This window comes from Drosophila obscura, unplaced genomic scaffold, assembly GCF_018151105.1.
Source record: "Drosophila obscura isolate BZ-5 IFL unplaced genomic scaffold, ASM1815110v1 contig_185, whole genome shotgun sequence".
NCBI lineage: Eukaryota > Metazoa > Arthropoda > Insecta > Diptera > Drosophilidae > Drosophila > Drosophila obscura.
The window spans coordinates 551794-569407 of record NW_024542773.1 but is presented as its reverse complement, the minus strand read 5'-3'; the positions used below and the strand labels follow the sequence as shown (position 1 = coordinate 569407).

General features: G+C 50.6%; 4 protein-coding genes across 5 annotated transcripts; 3 read left to right on the top strand and 1 right to left on the bottom strand.

The window, feature by feature from the left end:
• Positions 1–791: 791 nt before the first annotated feature.
• Positions 792–5366, top strand: LOC111071652 (mucin-5AC). Its single transcript, XM_041592735.1, is given in 5 exon segments — positions 792–947; positions 1021–1326; positions 1420–3809; positions 3812–4690; positions 4749–5366. Coding segments are annotated over 5 exon segments (3927 nt in total). The 5' UTR covers positions 792–889; the 3' UTR covers positions 5043–5366.
• A 2539-nt stretch (positions 5367–7905) lies between these two features.
• LOC111071666 (39S ribosomal protein L14, mitochondrial) lies at positions 7906–8552 on the top strand. Its single transcript, XM_022363142.2, has one exon. It carries the CDS (start codon positions 7911–7913, stop codon positions 8490–8492), a length of 582 nt encoding a protein of 193 aa, XP_022218834.2. The 5' UTR covers positions 7906–7910; the 3' UTR covers positions 8493–8552.
• Positions 8553–8723: 171 nt separating this feature from the next.
• On the bottom strand, positions 8724–12739 carry LOC111071665 (raf homolog serine/threonine-protein kinase Raf). 2 transcript variants are annotated; one of them, XM_022363141.2, is made up of 6 exons: positions 11752–12739; positions 10895–11682; positions 10685–10813; positions 10456–10596; positions 10005–10378; positions 8724–9892 (listed from the first exon to the last, which is right to left on the bottom strand). In XM_022363141.2, exons 1-6 carry the CDS (start codon positions 11912–11914, stop codon positions 9313–9315), a joined length of 2175 nt encoding a protein of 724 aa, XP_022218833.1. In that variant the 5' UTR covers positions 11915–12739; the 3' UTR covers positions 8724–9312. The 2 variants fall into 2 exon arrangements, with proteins under 2 accessions (XP_022218833.1, XP_022218832.1); XM_022363140.2 differs by having other exon boundaries at positions 10685–11682.
• A 435-nt stretch (positions 12740–13174) lies between these two features.
• On the top strand, positions 13175–15544 carry LOC111071656 (pre-mRNA-splicing factor 38B). Its single transcript, XM_022363117.2, has 6 exons — positions 13175–13311; positions 13406–13564; positions 13654–13778; positions 13880–14015; positions 14193–14299; positions 14395–15544. The coding sequence occupies exons 1-6, from the start codon at positions 13302–13304 to the stop codon at positions 15220–15222; spliced, it is 1365 nt and encodes a 454-aa protein (XP_022218809.2). The 5' UTR covers positions 13175–13301; the 3' UTR covers positions 15223–15544.
• Positions 15545–17614: the final 2070 nt, after the last annotated feature.

Here is a 17614-nt window from a genome sequence, read left to right as displayed (position 1 = left end):
TATATACCGACCATTGGGATACCCTATAATATACCAAAACGGGAAATCTGGATTTTCTCCGGCATTAAGTAGAGCTGTCTGCCATCGCTTGTCAGTGAATCAATCTCCGAGCAATGACAGTTCGTTCGGCTTGAAAAACAATTATCTCGCGTAGATGTCGACGAGAATCTGCTCTAAATAATACATAATAAATATAGTATATCATAGTAGTATAGTATCAAGTAGACTTTGGGACACATTTTCTAGAATAAATCATGGAATGGGTAGTATTCCTGGCACCGGCCTCATACACATGTGAGTTTCTATACCTTATTTTGTGTGTGTGTGTGGGCAGGGTGTTCGTGCGTGCGTTAGCCATGAGACGCATTGATAAAAAAAACAAAAACAAAAAAAAAACACCCAAAGAAACCATAAGCCCCCTCTCATGCCTCAGTGCCACAACCCCAGCCGTGTTATCAGGCGGCGGCGATAAGCGCCTGAGGCCTGAGGACTGAGGCCCGAAGGCGTCTTGGTCTTGGCATTTGGGTGTGTGTGGGGCCTGCGGGGTCTGCGGGGCCATTCATTGTTTTGTAATCAGGCAGTTGTTGAATTTTCGCCTTTGCTTTTCACTTGCAGATTTCACGGCGCACAAATCGCACGCCATTTTCTAGCATGCTCTAGGAATATATTACGAAACCTCACGTCCCCCCCAACCACCACCCACGTTCAGCAAAAGAAACAAAAGAAAGCGAAAGGAAAGCACAAACGACAAACGAACAGGAGGGAGAAAAGGAACCACAATTGGAAATTGGAAATTGGAAATTGGCAAAAAAGGATCGCCACAAGGTGACAGATTGAGAAGAGGAGGCAACGAAAAAGTGTGATCTACGCCACGCCCCCGCCGCCAAGAATGAGCAACATGAAGGGCGGCTTCTCCACACTGAATCGCTGGTTTGGCCGCAAAAAGGGTAAGTACCCGACAGCTAGTCCCTGGGACTGTGTTTGTCCTGCAATTTTAATTATATATCTCCATATCCATAGACAAATCAGGCAGCAACAACAGCGCATCGATTGGGAATCTGTCCAAGTCCACCACACAGCTGCACCATCTGTCCAGGGAGATGGAAATCAGTGAGGCTAGTCAGCTGGAGTACAATCGCATCACGCCCATACCGGCGGTCACCAGCAGTGCGCCCTTCGAGCAGACCTTCCGCATCACTGTGCTGCTGCCCAAGGACCAGCTGTATGTGGCCCGGCTGGGGGCACGGGTGCCGCTGCGCAAGCTCCTCGAGATGGTCTGCGACAATAAGGAGTTGGATCTGAACAAGTACGAGTTCCGGAGTCCAGGTGAGGTCCAAGCAATGGCCGCCCAAAAGAGAATCCCCACCAAATAAATCTCTCGCTCTCTCTCTCTCTTTCTCTGTTTCTCTCGTGCCACAGTGGATGCTAGTCAGGTGTACAGCTGCGAGTCGACCATCGGGACTGTGGGCCTCTCAGAGATTCGACTGTGCCACAAGTCCGAGTCCTATGACAGCTTCAACGGCGATGCCATGGCCAAGTTCCAGCGCACGGGCACCGCCCGCGACTCGCTGAGCAGCAGCTCGGACTTTAGCAGCAGCCGCAACTCGAAGGTCACCGCCAAGACGCCCAGTCCCTACAGTTCCACCAATTCGCTTAACTCCATGGACTCCACCGGCATGAACTACACGCGCACGCCCGTCTTTGTGCCCGCCCCGCCCGCCAAAGTGATGGCCCCGCCGCCGCGCAAGAAGCGTGTGGCCCCACGCCCGCCCAGCCAGCACTGCATCCCGGAGCAGTCCGTACCGGAGTCGGAGCCGGAGAGAGCCCCAAAGAGTGCGGCAGAGCCCGCGTACGCGGTGATCGTGAAGCGTCCACAGCTGTGCATGTCCACGCCGAATCTGTCCAGCCAACCGCCGGAGCTGCTGGACTGCAATGGGAACAGCGCCAAGGCATCCCCGGTGGATGCAGCGGACGCCGACGGGCACTATGCCACGCTCGACCTGAAGCGAGCCTCGGGCCCGGTAAGGGGTTCGGTTACGAGCACACTTTCCGGCCAAGGACAGGGCCAGGGACCGGAGCCGACGCCCCGCCGTCGCCTTTTGAATATCAAGAAGAAAGCGGCCCCGGCCCCGCCCTCCGGGTTCGCGGGTGCACTCGCTGGAAACGGCAGTGGAAACGCATCCGGAGCAGACACCATATCGCTGGCCTCCACCACAAACTCGCTGTCGGAGACGCTGGCGCCCACCACACCGCAGCCAGCACCGCGGATCACCACCCCGCTACCCACTGCCACACCCACACCCATTCTCCCTCCCACACCCACTCCCGCTTTGCCGACCAGCTCTCCACCAGCTGTTGGAGCCATTGGAGCTCCCATAAATGTGTCCCAGAACGTGTCCAAGGTGCTGCTCAACCGGACGCCCACACCGGAGCCCCGCTCCCTGGGCAGTGCCACGGAGGAGGACGACAACGATGCTGCTTCCAAGCAGGCAGATTCCGGCATCGGAGAGCCCGCACCCTCACCCTCGCCCGAGCCAGAGGGGCCCGAAAAGTCCCACATGGAGTCCAGCTCGGAGGACGACGAGGCCATCAAGGTGTACAACTTCAAGCTCTGCAAGACATCCGTCAAGGGAGAGCAGCCGCTGGCCAACAGTTTGGCCGAGCTGGCCGTTCTCACAGCAGCCGCCCAGGAGGACGACGACGAGGAGGGGGAGCAGCAGGCGACCTCCACTCTGGCCACGCCGACCAGCGCCAGCGAACAGACGTCGCTCTCCTCGTGGAACTACTCGGTGCCGATATCTCCGCCGCCGGATTTCTCGGATCCGCATGCCCGCGGAGCGACCAAAAGCGGAGCCACCAGCCCCGGCTCGCCGCTGGACGAGATCGTGGACGAGCTGTCGGCCATCATCCAGCAGCAGCGCCTCGACACGCTCATCCGCAAGCAGCCCGAACAGACGGAAATCGAGGCGGCAAAGCCGAACCGTCTGACCAACTTCAGCATTGCCACGGCCAAGTCCACAACGATCACGTCCAGCACGACCGCCAAGAAGGTCAGTCGGTCTGACTCCTTCCAGGCGGCAGCGGCCCAGGAGAGGGCGTCCAGAACCCTGAGCCAGCGCAGCTCATCGCACATATCCCTCAATAAAATCGATCAGAATGGACTCGGAAACGCGGCCGGTCCCAGGCGCTCCTCCAGCGAGCTGAGCATAGGGGAGACGCCTTCGCTGCAGAGCTTCGAGGTGATTAAGACCATCCTGAACTCCCGCCAGAATAGCCTGACCGAGAGCAGCGGCGGGCTTGGCAGTGCATCCCCCGCCAAGGAGGTGGAGCAGGCGGCCCTGCTGTTAGATCAGCCAAATAGCAGCCCCACAGCAGTCGCCAGGCTGGAGCGCCAACCCTCGGCATCTGGCCAGGCCAAACGATCAATGACAGCAGCTGGAAGCACAGAAACACCACAGCAGTCTCCTCCTCCTCCAGTCAAGGCCCTCAAAGAGCAGTCGCCTCCCCCAGCTAAGGCCGTGAAAGAGCAGCAGCAGCAGCAGTTGGTTCCACCCACAGCCAAGACCGTGCAGGCAGCAGTCGCCGCTCCTGCTAAGGCTGTGAGTGAACCGAGTGCTTCTGCAGTCCAGAAACCGCCCTCTCCAGCTTCGTTGAGAGCCAGCCCGGCCAAGGAACAGTCACCACCAGTCACCGTGACACCTCCGCCCAAAGCAATCAAGGAGCAGGCATCGCCCATACCCAATCGCGCCACGACCGCCTCTCCAGTCAGCCCCGTCGCCCTGCGACCAACTAGCAGCAGCAGCAGCGACCAGTCCAGACACAGAAACAGATAGACCATTTCGCGGACACAATCACAGTCACATCGCCCGTAAAGACAGACCCACCAGCTGCGAAACCCCTTCCGCCCCAATATCGCTACTCGGGCCCACCCAACATTAACTTTGGGGCATGGAGCGAGAGACCCAAGTCGCAGGTGGCCATCAAGAACGAGGGCGATTACATATTCGGGGGAGCAGGAGCCACCCCCGCACCGTCTCCAGTCAAACTGACCATCGAGGTGGCATCGCCAATGCTCAGGATGGGTATACCGCAGCGCAAGGAGTACCATGTACCCATCACAGTCAAGCCTCTGCGGGATGTCACAGCGTCAGCAGTATCGGAAAAAGCAGCAGCACAAACAGCAGTCCCTGCTCCAGTCCCAGCTCCCGCATCCCCATCTCAAGCACAAACACAGGCCGCCTCTACAGAGCCCATCACATCCGCAGGCCAAGTTCAATCCTCGACATTGCCAAGACCCGCAAAGAGCAATCGTTTCACCCTGCCCGCAGGTGGTGGTGGTGGAGTCGCCTCCACTCAGGCGACCAACAACTCACTGCCACGGCCTGTTTCCACCCTCGAGAGAACCAAGGCCCCAGTCGATCCCTCTCCAGCGCCAGCGCCATTCGGACAGAACACCCTGAGGCGGACGGGCTTCAAGGAGCGCATGCTGGCCAGGGAGCAGCTGGAGCAGGAGCAGGCCCTCAGTGTTCGTGTCTCAGTCAATGGGAGGTCTGCAAGTCCAGCTGTAGCCTCAATTCCAGCTCCCCTCCCAGCTTCAGCTCCAATTCCAGTTACCACTGCAGTCGAAGTGCCAGTGCCAGCACCAGCACCAGCACCAGCGCAGGTTGCAGCTCCAGCGCCAGCGCCATCTGTAACCGCAGCTCCAGTCCCAGCACCGAAGCCTGTTCGCGTCGTCTAAGTCCAACCAGATGACCGTGCTAAAGACCAGCACGGTGGAGCTGAAGCTCCAGGAGCCCGAAGCACAGCCACAGACAGCCAAGTTCCAGGTGAAGCTGCGATCCACAAGCGGTCCAGCGGCTGCAGCGAGGACAGCGACAGCGACAGCGACACCGCCGCCACCGCCTCCACCGCAAATGGGAGTGACACTGAAGCCTCTGAAGGCAGCGACAGGAGCAGGACGCAGTCAATCCAGTGAGGATCCGCGCTCCCAGCTGCTGGACGCGATACGGAACTTCAAGCGCGACGAGCTCAACCGCTCCTGAGCGGTCACACAAAAGAGGAAGCGCTCAAATTGTATTGTTTTGTTTTATCGATTATCGTTAGCAGTAAATCAGCCTCAAAATTTACTGTTGATTTCTTTTGATTTTTCCATTGTAAATAATCCGGAAACTCGGATCGAATTCGCAGATGTTGTATGTATATCTAAAGATGAAGTAGAGAATGTTTATTTTTTTTTAAACCGTATTTTTTTTGTGTACCGTACCACATTGATTTTTTTTAACTAATCTTAGTTTTTGTTATGAAATATGTAGTTTTTTTTTTACACTTTTGTTTTAGTCATTAGGTCACAAGAACCCAAAAAAAAAAGAAGAAAACGAAGAAAAAGAGTGTAAGTGTGGAAAGTGAAAGGAAAGAGCGGAAACGAAACAAAGGAAAATATTTAAATATAATATAAATATATAAATATGTTATTATGCCTATAATATATTATTTTGTATGACTTAGTGAATTATAGTAACCAATTTTCTAACCAATGGGACTGGTCTGTCTACTTAGTCGTGTCGAAACAAACAAACAAACACAAACCCAAAACTAATAGCACAAAAAAGCGAAGCGAAAAGCGATAACAGCAGTGTTAATAATTCTAATAAAATAAATAAACTATATCTAAGCACACGTACATATAGCCGCTGCAGAAAATGGCATTTAGCGCGCCTGTATATATATATATATATATATGTATATGGCATTGTATTAAAGTGAATAAATAAAACTAAAAAACATTACAGAACCTGCGTTTTAATATTTAAATATAAACTGTCAAATGCCACCACATGATTGTGTGCTGTTAAGCGCAAATTTTCCGCTGTTGAGCTGAGAGCGCTCTGTTGAGCAGACAGTTTCTAGCGCTCGGTCAACGTCGCGCCCACAGGCGGGAAATTCAAAGGGATTCGTTGCACTCCTCGTCCGAGGGTAACACAATGGGCTGCTCCTCTTCTGAATCGATTGCGATAAAGTTAGTCAGTTTGGACATTTTGCCACCTTTCTCCGGGGTTGATGAGCGTCGTTTTAGCGACATCTGTGCGACCTTCTTCTGCTCCTCGTCCGAGGAGATCACTATCGGATTCTCATCGTAGTATACCGGAGGCGTGGGCATCCCAAAAGCAAAAGTTTCCGTGCGTTCTCTTTGTCCTTAATTTCGGCTGTCTTATTGGCTGGGTCGCTATTGTTAAAAAAATAGAGTATGGAGTCTTTGGGAATCGGACGGCAGCCGTGAATCGAGGAGGAGGACACCTCGATCACCACCGACTCCACCTCTCCATGGCGGGAGGACAACTCCGCGGAACCGGATGACTGTATCTCCCACGGTGGCCTTTGCTCTTCAAATCCGGATGACCGGCCCTCAACTGGTAGCAGCTCCTCCGCGTACCTGGGTGATTGGATCTCCGAGGGTAACTGCTCCTCACCGGGTCCGGATGACTGGATTACCTCATATGATGACAGCTGCTTCGTAAATCAGTTCCCATATAGTGACTCCTACTCCTCGGATGTGAATGCGAATGTCTCGTCCTCAGTTGAACGCTGATCATAACGGAAGAACGAATTTTCTGAAGCTACCTCGTCACAGAAGGAGAAGGACTGATCATCCTCATTATCAATTCTCTCTTCGTAACTGTTTGCCACTTGCGCGTGGTTTGATTGCGACGAAGCCTGTGGCTAAAGTGTCATGGCGGCGTTCATGCCCTCTGTCTGGGCCATTTTATGCCGTTCCGCTGCTTCTTTGTTTAGCTCCTGATTTCCTATCTTTTTTGACGACTAATTGAATCACTGAATTCAAAAATAGTTAAGCGGATTGGTGTTCGATTTAAGTCTACGTCGCACGAAGAAAAATAAGTTTTTTGATGCACCTCAAAAAGGCGGTTCCATGCGAGTATTATCAGTGTTGTTAAATTTCCAAACAAAACAAAACCATAGGTACTATATACTGCAAGGAACGAACAAAATAAACTAGCCTTGATCTTCTCTCTTATTTTTATTCATCCGTTTCTTTTTTTCAGTAGCTCACTTTTGTTCCTTAGTTCGTTCTTGTTGTTCAATTTGTTTTTCGGCACGGTTTGCAAGCGGTTCCTGACCCCAAATAAATAAATGTACAATATCAAAGTACTAAATATAAATTAAAATAAATTTATAATGGTTCTATATATTAGACTTTGCTAATAGCTTTTAGCTAATACCAATTAGACTTTGCTAACTGACTAGCTGCAAAAAAAAAGATAGCCTTATGGGAAATGCCTGCTGTCAGAGCGAGAGAAGGGTATGCGTCCAGTTGGCTTTCCAGTTGAGCTGGCAGCTTTGTTGTACGTTTGCTAGCTTGGTGTCTGTGCGGGCTGGAAAACATAATTTTGTCACATGTCGTGCCTCAGTTATTCGACTGAAAGCTGGTAGACTACAAAAGCTAATTTTTCGTTTTGTCTATCGTGCTATCTCTCTCTTCACAGAATTTTTAGCCAAGAATATCACACAGCTTAAAAAAAAACAAAGTTGTATAAAAAGTGGCACAGTACTAAAACGGTCGATTTAAAACTAACGTAAACATAGAATAGGAATTAAAAATTCTTTATTAGAGGGCAAAATTGAACAAAAAAAATCTTCGAAAATGTTGGCAGCACCGGTCTTATGTGCAGCTCGATAACGATTGTTCTGTGGATGATTGTTCTCTCGAGACAACGATACAACCAATTGTATAATTTCTCCTATTGATGAATTAAACATAAAAAATAAAAAAATCGCCCTCTTTTCTAAAATATTTTTGGGTCTAAAATAAAATAAGGTAATTTAATGCCAAATTCCGTATCGATACTTTTATGATCGCACCAGAATATCACCCAAAAATATATATCGATACATTGATGTATCAACATCCCTACAGCCAATTGTATAATATAATTCGGATTTATTTAAAAACAGAAAAAGAGCGAACGGACAACGACACCAGAATGACACTACAAATCTTGAGGCGTCTGACCAACACGCTGCCAGTGGCGACAATCACGGCTAGTACCAGTGCCACCACCTGCCAGCAGCAATTGCTTCACACAACGCCGGCCTGCTGTGAGATCCGGAAGCTGGCCCGACTCCGGGTGGTGGACAACAGTGAACTGGGCAAGCGTGCAATGGCGGAGGGTCGCCCGCCGCGCTGCATCCATGTGTACAATAAGCGCGGCGTCGGTTACATTGGTGACAAAGTGCTGGTGGCCATCAAGGGCCAGATGAAGAAGGGCATACTGGTGGGTCTCAAGCAGAACCAGAAGCCCAAGCAGCCAAAATTCGACAGCAATAACCTAGTTCTGATCGACGACAATGGTACACCGCTGGGCACACGCATCCATGTACCGATACCCACCATCTTGCGGACGATACTCAAGGAGAAGACACTGGCCAAGGGTGCCGACTACACCAAGGTGCTGGCCATCGCCAGTCGCTATGTTTAGTCCTTATTGTTGTCCCCGTCCCCAGACTGTGAAATGAATAAACAGCTTTGTTATAGTATACATATGTATTGTGTATGTTTCCTGTGATCCTATGCCTTGGAAGGAATGCTTTTGATGTGCGTGTGCCCCAAGTCCAGCGGCAGCAGCTCCCAGCCTCGAATGCCACAGTATTCCATTATAATGAGGATGCAACACGCGAAGGATTAAATAAACTACAAGCCACAAGCTTTGTTTTGTAGTATTGTATGTATTATGTGTTTAATGTAATCGCTAGTGGATCAGCTAGTTTACATAGTTTTAGTTTAGTTTGTGGGGCCTAACTTTTATAAATTATGTTGCAAGGTATATACACATGGGCGTTGCAGTTAACAGTAACAGAAATGCACGTTTATCAGTTTTTGTTCGGGGGTTAGGGGGTGGTGTTTGGAAGAATAAGCAGAAGCAGCACAGAGGTATTGGTATTTTTTGGTCCGTCCACGTCCACTTATCATCATGTGCGAGAGAGACGAGACACTCGACACCCTCCTCCGTCCACCGTCACTCGTCTTCCGTCTCCGTCTGATTCAATGTCTGAGTCGTCCGTCCTTTGTCTCCGTCTCCCTCTGATTCGCTCGCTTTCCGTCTCTCGCTCACACGGGACGAGTTATGTACAGGAAGGAATAAAACCAAGAGAAAAAAAACAGTTAAACAAACAGTTAAAGATCACTTTGGATAGGCATCCCCCTTTTCATTGCTTCAGGGAATTTTCAGGGTTTTGTAAGTACAGGTACAGCAGCCACGCCACGTTACGCCACGCCTCGCCTCGTTGCGAATCCCCAAATTAGATGTTGCCAGCACTGCCAAAGAACTGGAAATTGTTAAAGTTCACCGGCGTCTTGGGGCTGGGCAGATAGAGGAAGTCGTCGTTCTGCAGCTGGGACTGCGTCAAATTGGGCTCGCTGGCGCTGCGATGGATTTTGGGCAGCGTGCGCAACATATTCTCGAGCATGTTGAGCAGCGGGCGGAAGAGCGGTCTGTCCTTGGGCGTGTACTTGATACAGTCCTCGGTCAGGCGCTTCAGTGCCTGTGGGGCATCGGAGCGCACCTGGCTCATGTCGGGTCGCAGCAGGCCGCGTCCCACCATAAACAGGATCTGATCCTTGTTGCTGATGTTACCGTAGGGCAGGCACTCGGCCAGCAGCTCGTACATCACAATACCGAAGGCGTACACATCCGACTGGAAGGAGTAGGGATTTAGCTCCTGCATCCGTATCACCTCAGGTGCCATCCATAGAATACTGCCCGTCGGCTGGTTGGCCTGCTTCTCGCCCGACCATCTGGTCTTCGCTGTAGCCAGTCCGAAATCGCCAATCTTCACCGACAGATCCTCGTGGAGGAAAATGTTGTTCGATTTCAGGTCTCTGCAGGGAAAGTCAAGGAAACGAAAGCCGATTAATCCCATCATCATCCATATATGTACATACATACGTGCAATATTATCTTTTATTTTTGAGTAGTTGCAGTTCCACTCACCTGTGTATGATGTTCTTGGCATGGAGATAGTCCATGCCCTGGGCCACTTGCCGGCCAATGTCGATGAGCGTGTTCAGCTTAAACTTAGTCTCGCTGACGTGGACATGCTTATAGAGGCTGCTGCCCTCGCACCATTGGGTGACAATCGCCAGGGATGGCTTCGACACACAGCCCATGAAGAGCAGAATGTTGCAGTGGCGCGTCTTCTTCAGCATGGCCACCTCGTTCTTGAAGGCCTGCAGCTGGGTGGGACTGGGCGTCTTAACGTTAAGGGTCTTGACGGCCACGGGGCCATGCCAATGGGCCCGATAAACGGTACCAAAGGAGCCGGAACCAATGCGCGGTCCAATTAGTATCTCCTCCGCCTTAATGTTCTGCAAATGATGGACGGGGGAAATTTCAATTATCCATTAAATAAACATAACATATTTCTCTTCCTGCTTTGCCATACCCAATTCTCCTCGGAGCTCTTGTCTTCGCGCGACAGCAGATTCTTGTTGCTCTCGTCGGCGGATCGGGCACGGGGTCGATTATGCTTGAGAGTGCTCGTGGGCGAGGCCTGGGTCGAGTTCGAGTGATCCGTGCAGGGATGCTGCTGGAGCAGAAGAAAAAACAAAACCACATACACATATACATACGGTTCAAGGCGTGAAGGGAGAGGGAGGAAAGTGTGCACCTACCGGCAATGGCGGCCTTGCGTGCATTATGAGGCTGCGCTGCACCTCAGTGGTCACCGATCGGATGTTATTGATGCACACATTGGGAGCGGAATTGGAGCGGTCGTCCTGGCTAATGCGAGGCGGCCGGCCCTGTCGATGGTTTGCAGAAGGTTTAGAGCTGCTGCTGCTCCCGCTGCTGCTGCATCGCCGGCTACGGCTGCGGCTACTCACGTTGAATCGGACGGCCGTGCCGCGTCCGGTAAACCCGAGGGCGTTGTCCGGATTCTCGGCCAGCAGTAGCTGGTAATAGCTGTCCATGGGGAAGGGCTGGCACAGCATCGGCACCAGGGACGCGCACCGCTGATGGAAGCGGAAGTTGCACTGACTGCAGTAGAACCCGCTGAAGAGTAGCCGCCGGCAGCCCTCGCAGAAGACCAGCGAGAAGAATGTCTTGCGTATGATCTGATGCTGCGTATGCGTCCGAATGGGGAACTTGTCCAGCAGCCGCACAAATATCTCCTCCACATGCAACGTGCCAATGTCCGTGTTCCACGGTATGATATGTCGCCCGCTATGCGATGTGCTCACCTCGCACATGTCCGGCGTCAGCTGGCGCAGCTTGAGCGCCTTCATCAGAGCATCGCAGAGTCGCACGCCGGCGACCACCTCGACCGAGGTGCGCTGCTGATTGGGCAGATGGGCCCGCAGCAGGATCTTGGGCTGGCGGGTGAGCGTGCCGCACTGGCTGGTGCTACCGGAGCCCGGATTCGACATCAGGCTGTCGGTCAAGTCGCTGCCATGGTAGCCCAAAGGTCCTCGCGCCAGCTGCCGCTGCTGCTGCAGGATCTGCGTCTGGTTCTGGTAGTGCGGCTGATCCCTATCCGCCAAGTTGCGTTGCTGCTGTAGGTCCGCCGCACTCTGAATGCCATCGTCCTCCTGCTGCAACGCATTCAGCTGCTCCATCAGCTCGTGCTCCTTGGCCTCCAGCTCATGCAGCTTCGACGTGAGCTCCTGGTATTCTGCAATCCAAAAAAACGTACATAAGAATTATTTTTATATGAATGGGCTGCTCAGCCCTGCCCACTCACCTATTAAGTACATGGCCGGCGGCTCTTGGAGATTGGCAAACTTGGCGTTCAGGGCATCGATGTTCTCCCTGGTGACATGCTTGACCAGCTGCACATTATGCAGCTCCTCGGCCAGCGGGTCGTACAGTTCGCTGTCGCTCTCCGTTGACGATTCGCTCGACATGGTCGCAATCTCTGGCTCTACAGCTGCTTGACCATGACCCTGAACCTCTGTCCTTCCTTCCTTCAATGCTACGTTCTCTCCTTCTAGTCGGTGTTCGGTGTCGGTGTCGCTCTTCGTGATGGTGTTGTTGGCTTCACCTTCGCATTGGCCGTGGCCCTGGCCGTGACTGTGGGATGTTTGCTAGTTTTGCTCGGCTGATGGTCTGCGCTTGCGTTTAGAGTGCGCCGCTATGCCACCCACGTCCGCATGCAGCAGGACAGGGGAGCGGGTGTTGCATTTTAGCCTTACTGCAATGCCCTTTTTTTACTTGGTTGGCTTTGGTTTGGGCTTGCAGCAAAATACCTTTTATTCAAACTGTTTGCATCACTGCCTATTATTTTGTGTGTTTTCTTTTATTTTATTTTATTTTATTTTATTTGATATCTTCTTGGACTTCCAATGCACCCACACACGACCGCGCGGACACACACAAACGCACGCACACTGGCCCCGTACGCACGCTAAGGTATGTACATGTATTATTTAATATGAAGGTCGCCGTTCCCGGGTCCCCGTTCCCCCCGTGTTTTACTTGCCGGACGGGACACCTTCGCGCAGCTAGCCTTCAGAGTCCTGGGCTTGGTTGGGGCCTTTGAGTGGTCTGGGCGGCCCTTACCGATGGTTTGACCAAGGTTGTGTCCTCCACAAGATGTTATACGGCTGTGCCCTAACTAAGGACACAGGACTTGCAAGCTAAAGCTGATTGAACTTGAGGGTTTTCGCTATGCTCAAAGGATAATTACTACAGGCGCTAGAGATGGTGGCAAGCCGCCGATATACCGATATGCGCTCCTATCGGAAGGGCTGCACTTCAGCTGCTCTTCTCACAAATAGAGATGGACTCTTTTCGATTCATCGTTAACAGCACGTAATTTTCCACTACATATATACAAATAAAATATAGTATTCCAGAGATAATATTTCTCTGTTCCACCAAATAATCAAATATTTTCCCTTTAAACTAGAATATTTGAAAGACGATAGCTAGCGATAGTCTAACATATATCGCTTGCTTTCAATGGATCCGAACACGAATGTCCCAACTGAATTGCAGCATTATAACTTTCAGGAACATTTTTACAAGAACTGCATTGACATAAAATGCATTTAATATAACAGATATAACAGATAATTCTCGAAAACCATACTGATTTCAAGCGATATGTGCGCGCCTTTTATATCGATAAGCTCTGACATTCTGCGATAAGCAACGCATACATATCGCCAATTCAGGCATTTTCTCACGCTCGCAAACGTTTGGCAAATCGTGTGTGCTTGGCCATTTTGCGCGCACAAACTGCATGAAAATTACGGAGTTAATGTTTTAAAGTGCAGACTGGCAGCAGGAATGGACGAAGGTGAGTTTTAATGCTAGCCAGAGATGGCTCCCATCGCCGCATTATCTGCTAACTGACGGTCGCGTCTCTCTCTGACTCCCTTTAACGCTGGCAGAGTATTCGGCGTCATCTTCGGCCGGTGGCGGCGGTGCAGGCGTTGGCGGAAAGAAGGCCGGCAAACAGCACAACACGCTACCTTTCTGGGGCAACGAGACTTCAATGAACCTGAATCCACTGATCCTCGCCAACATCCAAAGTTCCAGCTACTTCAAAGGTGCGTGTCCGGTAGGAGGGAGTGTGCGTTGCGTGTCCCACTACCAGTACGAGTTTTATTTGATCGCCTTTTCCTGTTTCCCCCAACAGTGCACTTGTTTAAACTGAAAACCTACCACGAGGTCGTTGACGAGATCTACTACCAGGTGAAGCACATGGAGCCATGGGAGCGCGGATCCCGCAAGACCTCCGGACAGACCGGCATGTGCGGCGGTGTGAGTTGTTTATGAAATGTAGCGCTAATCGTTGGCGATGCTCCTCGTTTGCTCTTCTGGCGCAATGGTGGCTCATTCTCTGTTCCCATTGCCCCTTTCAGGTGCGAGGCGTTGGAGCGGGCGGGATTGTGTCCACCGCGTACTGTCTGCTCTACAAGCTGTACACCCTGCGTCTGACGCGCAAGCAGATCAACGGACTGCTCAATCACACAGACTCGGCCTACATACGGGCACTAGGTAGGTGTTGGTAAGTCGCATGAGTTCAGCCGTCACATGCCGTCGCTTGCTCCTGCTCCTGTTAAGCAAAAACAGACCCCACCCTTTCCCCCCTGCCCCCTCTTCAAAACCTTGGCCCTCCTACAAAATGATGCCAATGAAACGTGACATATAATGACCATTTCTTCTCCATTGAAGGGTTCATGTACTTGCGCTACACACAGCCACCAGGGGACTTGTATGACTGGTACGAGGACTATCTGCAGGACGAGGAGGAGATTGATGTGAAGGCAGGCGGCGGCCAGGTGAGTCAACTGTATGAGCCACCAATCACACGTTACCCACTGTCACCCAGTCTACGAATCCCAATTCAAACGTTCTCTTTTCGTTCCATCGTCAGGTCATGACCATTGGCCAGATGGTGTACCAGTTTATGACTAAGCTGGACTGGTTCTCCACGCTATTTCCGCGCATACCCGTGCCCATACAGAAGCAGATCGAGCGCAAAATTGGAGACTACTGCCGCGAGCAGGGCATCACCCATAATCAGCTGAGCTCGGGACGACCGGTCACGGTTCCCCCGGCTGGTGGGGCTGGAGCTGCGGCTGCGACCGCTGCTGCTGGTGGCCCCGATGAAGACTACCAGGAATACCATGAGAGCGGTAATGGTGGTGGTCACAGTCACGCTGGGGGAGACCGGGGAGGCGGCGGCGGTCGTGGCGGTGGACAGCCTATGGCCGGCTTCGGCTCTCGTCATGGAGTCGGAGGCTATCCACCGATAAACTACCGCAATGATCACGATGATCGCGACCACTATGCCACCTCGTCGAGCTCGTCGTATGCACGAGGTCGAGGCTATGAAGTTCCACCGGCGCTGCCATCGGCACCTATGCCCTACTACACGTCTGTGGACCGGGAACGGGACCGGATAAAGGATCGTGAACATGACCGTGACCGGATGAAGGATCACGACCGCCAACGCAGCAAGCACAAGAAAAAGCACAAGCACAGACACTACTCGCGCAGCCGAAGCAGAAGCAGAAGTCCCAGCCGCAATCGCCATCGCTCGGAGCGTCACGACCGCAAACGAGATGCTGGTGGCGGTGGCGCAGACAGTGGGGGATCCGGGAGAGGTGGCTTCGGTTCGGAGAGGAGTAGCAAGAGTCGACACAACGATCACCCCGACGATCGGGAGCGGGATCGAGAGCGAGAGAGACGCCACCGGTGATTGGCACACACTGGCACGATCCACAGCCCTCTCACAACCACCTCGTCCTTCTTCAGCAGCTGTTTTGCTCTAATTCAATTTGTTTCCACAGAACTACTACACTACACAATTATTATTTTTATGTAAAAACCAGTTGAACTCATTTTTGGATAGCCCAGGAGGACTGGTGGGCTCGTACTCAGGTTAAACACAGACCTCGACACACACACATACAGACAAAAAGCAGCATGGCTATATATATATATAAATATATTAATTAATTTGTGACTACCTACGCTCTTAATGATAAATAGTTTCCAAGTTGTGTTTTATGCTAATAAAGAAGAACATTTTTGTTTTAAGCCACTTGTCCTTTCAAAAAAGATTCGCTAGAGACACGCTATTTTGGATACAGCCTATGTGAAGCCTTCGGATCGATCGTTCCAATGAAAGCCATTTGATTATGAGCCAAGCTGTGTAAAATTAATATCTTTATTTAAACAATATTGATACAAATATGGTATACAGAGTAACCTTTACACGATCTCAAGTACCGTCTGAAACCAGAACTTCACTTAAAATTTAAAGTTTAAATTACAAAAATAGCTGGACATCGCTGATCACATGAAATCGTATGCATGTACATAATATACATATGAAAGTAGTTTGAGGATTTTTTATATCACAGTCTAAAGGTGTATTCCACTAAGCTCGACTGAAAGACTGTGATTGCATTTGTTTTTTGGGGGGCAGGGCGATAAATTCATAGATCCAGTTACATATTATGGCCCTCTTAATTTTTGGCGTTTAAATCATATCGCAAAAAGGCGTCGATATGCATGTAGTATATATACATACATACATATGTACTCTGTTTAGGAGAATATTCTCAGTGTATTTTGGAAATTTGTCTGTAATTTAATTAGCTTCGAAATTTTTGTCAGTGTATGATCAAGCTATACGCTTTTCTTGAGTGCCCTTACTTGCTGGCCGTTATACCTGTCATTTTCAAATTATATTGCTGTATTGCCTCGTACACCCAGGCGATAAGGGATGTCGTCGAACACATGTCCATATGTAGTCCTTGGGTGTTACTGAGTGCGAGTGAGAGGGAAATGTCTGGCAACGAATTGCGAGGTGGAGAACTTTTCACGTAAGGCTGGTCTTACTACTCAGAACTGAGTGGAGCGCTAGATATTAGGGACGTGTGGACGGGGCTTTAATCATACATACATATGTATGTATTTATAACTCTTTTCGGAATCGTCTTCTTTCTACACGGTCTACAATGTAGACTCTACATACTCTACATTGGGTATATCTGATATCCCAGAAAATGCAGCTTTTTATTGGTTACATACATATGTACATATGGCTCCTGGCTTTCAAACTTTTTATTGGAATTACTGTTACATACATACAATTACATATGTACATACATATTTACTATTTTACAGTGTACACCCTTCTCTCATCCAGAAGGTGTTGCCTTTCCTGCATTGTGAAAGCTGCATGGTGTTGTTATACCCCTTTCTTCCAGTGCAGCCGAAATTCGAGCTGTGCTTGTGGCTGAGCTTTGCAGCCGAGCTGCGTAGATTATTAGCTGCGGCTGCCCCAAGCCTCTCCTCTTGACCTGGGAGCACATTTCGGATTTCGAATTTCGGATTTCAGTTGCTTGCGCACAGTGAATCGCGAAACAAGCTCTGGCCCCGCGCCCCACAACAACAACAACAGCAACTGCAGCAGCAGCGGCGTCTGGCTGGTCGCGCGCCAAACCGTTACAAAGAGAGCCAAACGAAAATCGAGATCTGCAATAAATGTAATTTGCATGTGCTTTTCCATTAACTGTTCCGCGCGGGCTATTGTCTTCATTTATAGATTCCACTAACTCGAAGGCACGCACACAGAAACACACACAGAGCGAAAGAGAGACACAGAAAGCATAGGCATGATCAATGTCAGGCAACGATGAACAAATAAAACCAGAATGAATGAGACAACAATAAACGGCACACAATTCAATTTACGCGTGTGCGAATGCGCGCGTCAAATGGCTTGCCTTGACCATTTTGAGAAGACGGAATGGTTATTGCGTGTCTGTGTGCGAGTGTGTGAAGTGTAGTGGGCAGCACCCACCGCTCCAACTCATCAAGCTATTAGCCATTCTTCAAGCACCGCTATGGGAAAGGGGAAGGAAAGCCTTTACATAGTGGCCACTCTCTTTCTCTCACACAAACGCACGTGAGGGCGCTCTCTGGGAAATCCTCACCTGTTGTTAATACACTTTGGGTCGGGGGGAAGCTTTGAAAGTTTGTTGTTGCGATTTCGGTCACTGGGCCAAAAGCACAATGCGCTGAGAGATAAAGCCAGAGTGAGAGAATGAGAACGATATTGAGACTGGTCATTATCCTTC

Coding starts and splice junctions, on each gene's coding strand:
- LOC111071665 (XM_022363140.2), bottom strand. CDS start 11,914: ATGTCGAGCGAATCGTCAACGGAGAGCGACAGCGAACTGTACGACCCG. Junction 10,379..10,455: donor AGAGCTCCGAGGAGAATTGG/GTATGGCAAAGC, acceptor CATCATTTGCAG/AACATTAAGGCGGAGGAGAT. Junction 9,893..10,004: donor GCCAAGAACATCATACACAG/GTGAGTGGAACT, acceptor CTTTCCCTGCAG/AGACCTGAAATCGAACAACA.
- LOC111071656 (XM_022363117.2), top strand. Junction 14,016..14,192: donor GGCCTACATACGGGCACTAG/GTAGGTGTTGGT, acceptor TCTCCATTGAAG/GGTTCATGTACTTGCGCTAC. Junction 14,300..14,394: donor TGAAGGCAGGCGGCGGCCAG/GTGAGTCAACTG, acceptor TTCCATCGTCAG/GTCATGACCATTGGCCAGAT.
- LOC111071666 (XM_022363142.2), top strand. CDS start 7,911: ATGTATCAACATCCCTACAGCCAATTGTATAATATAATTCGGATTTAT.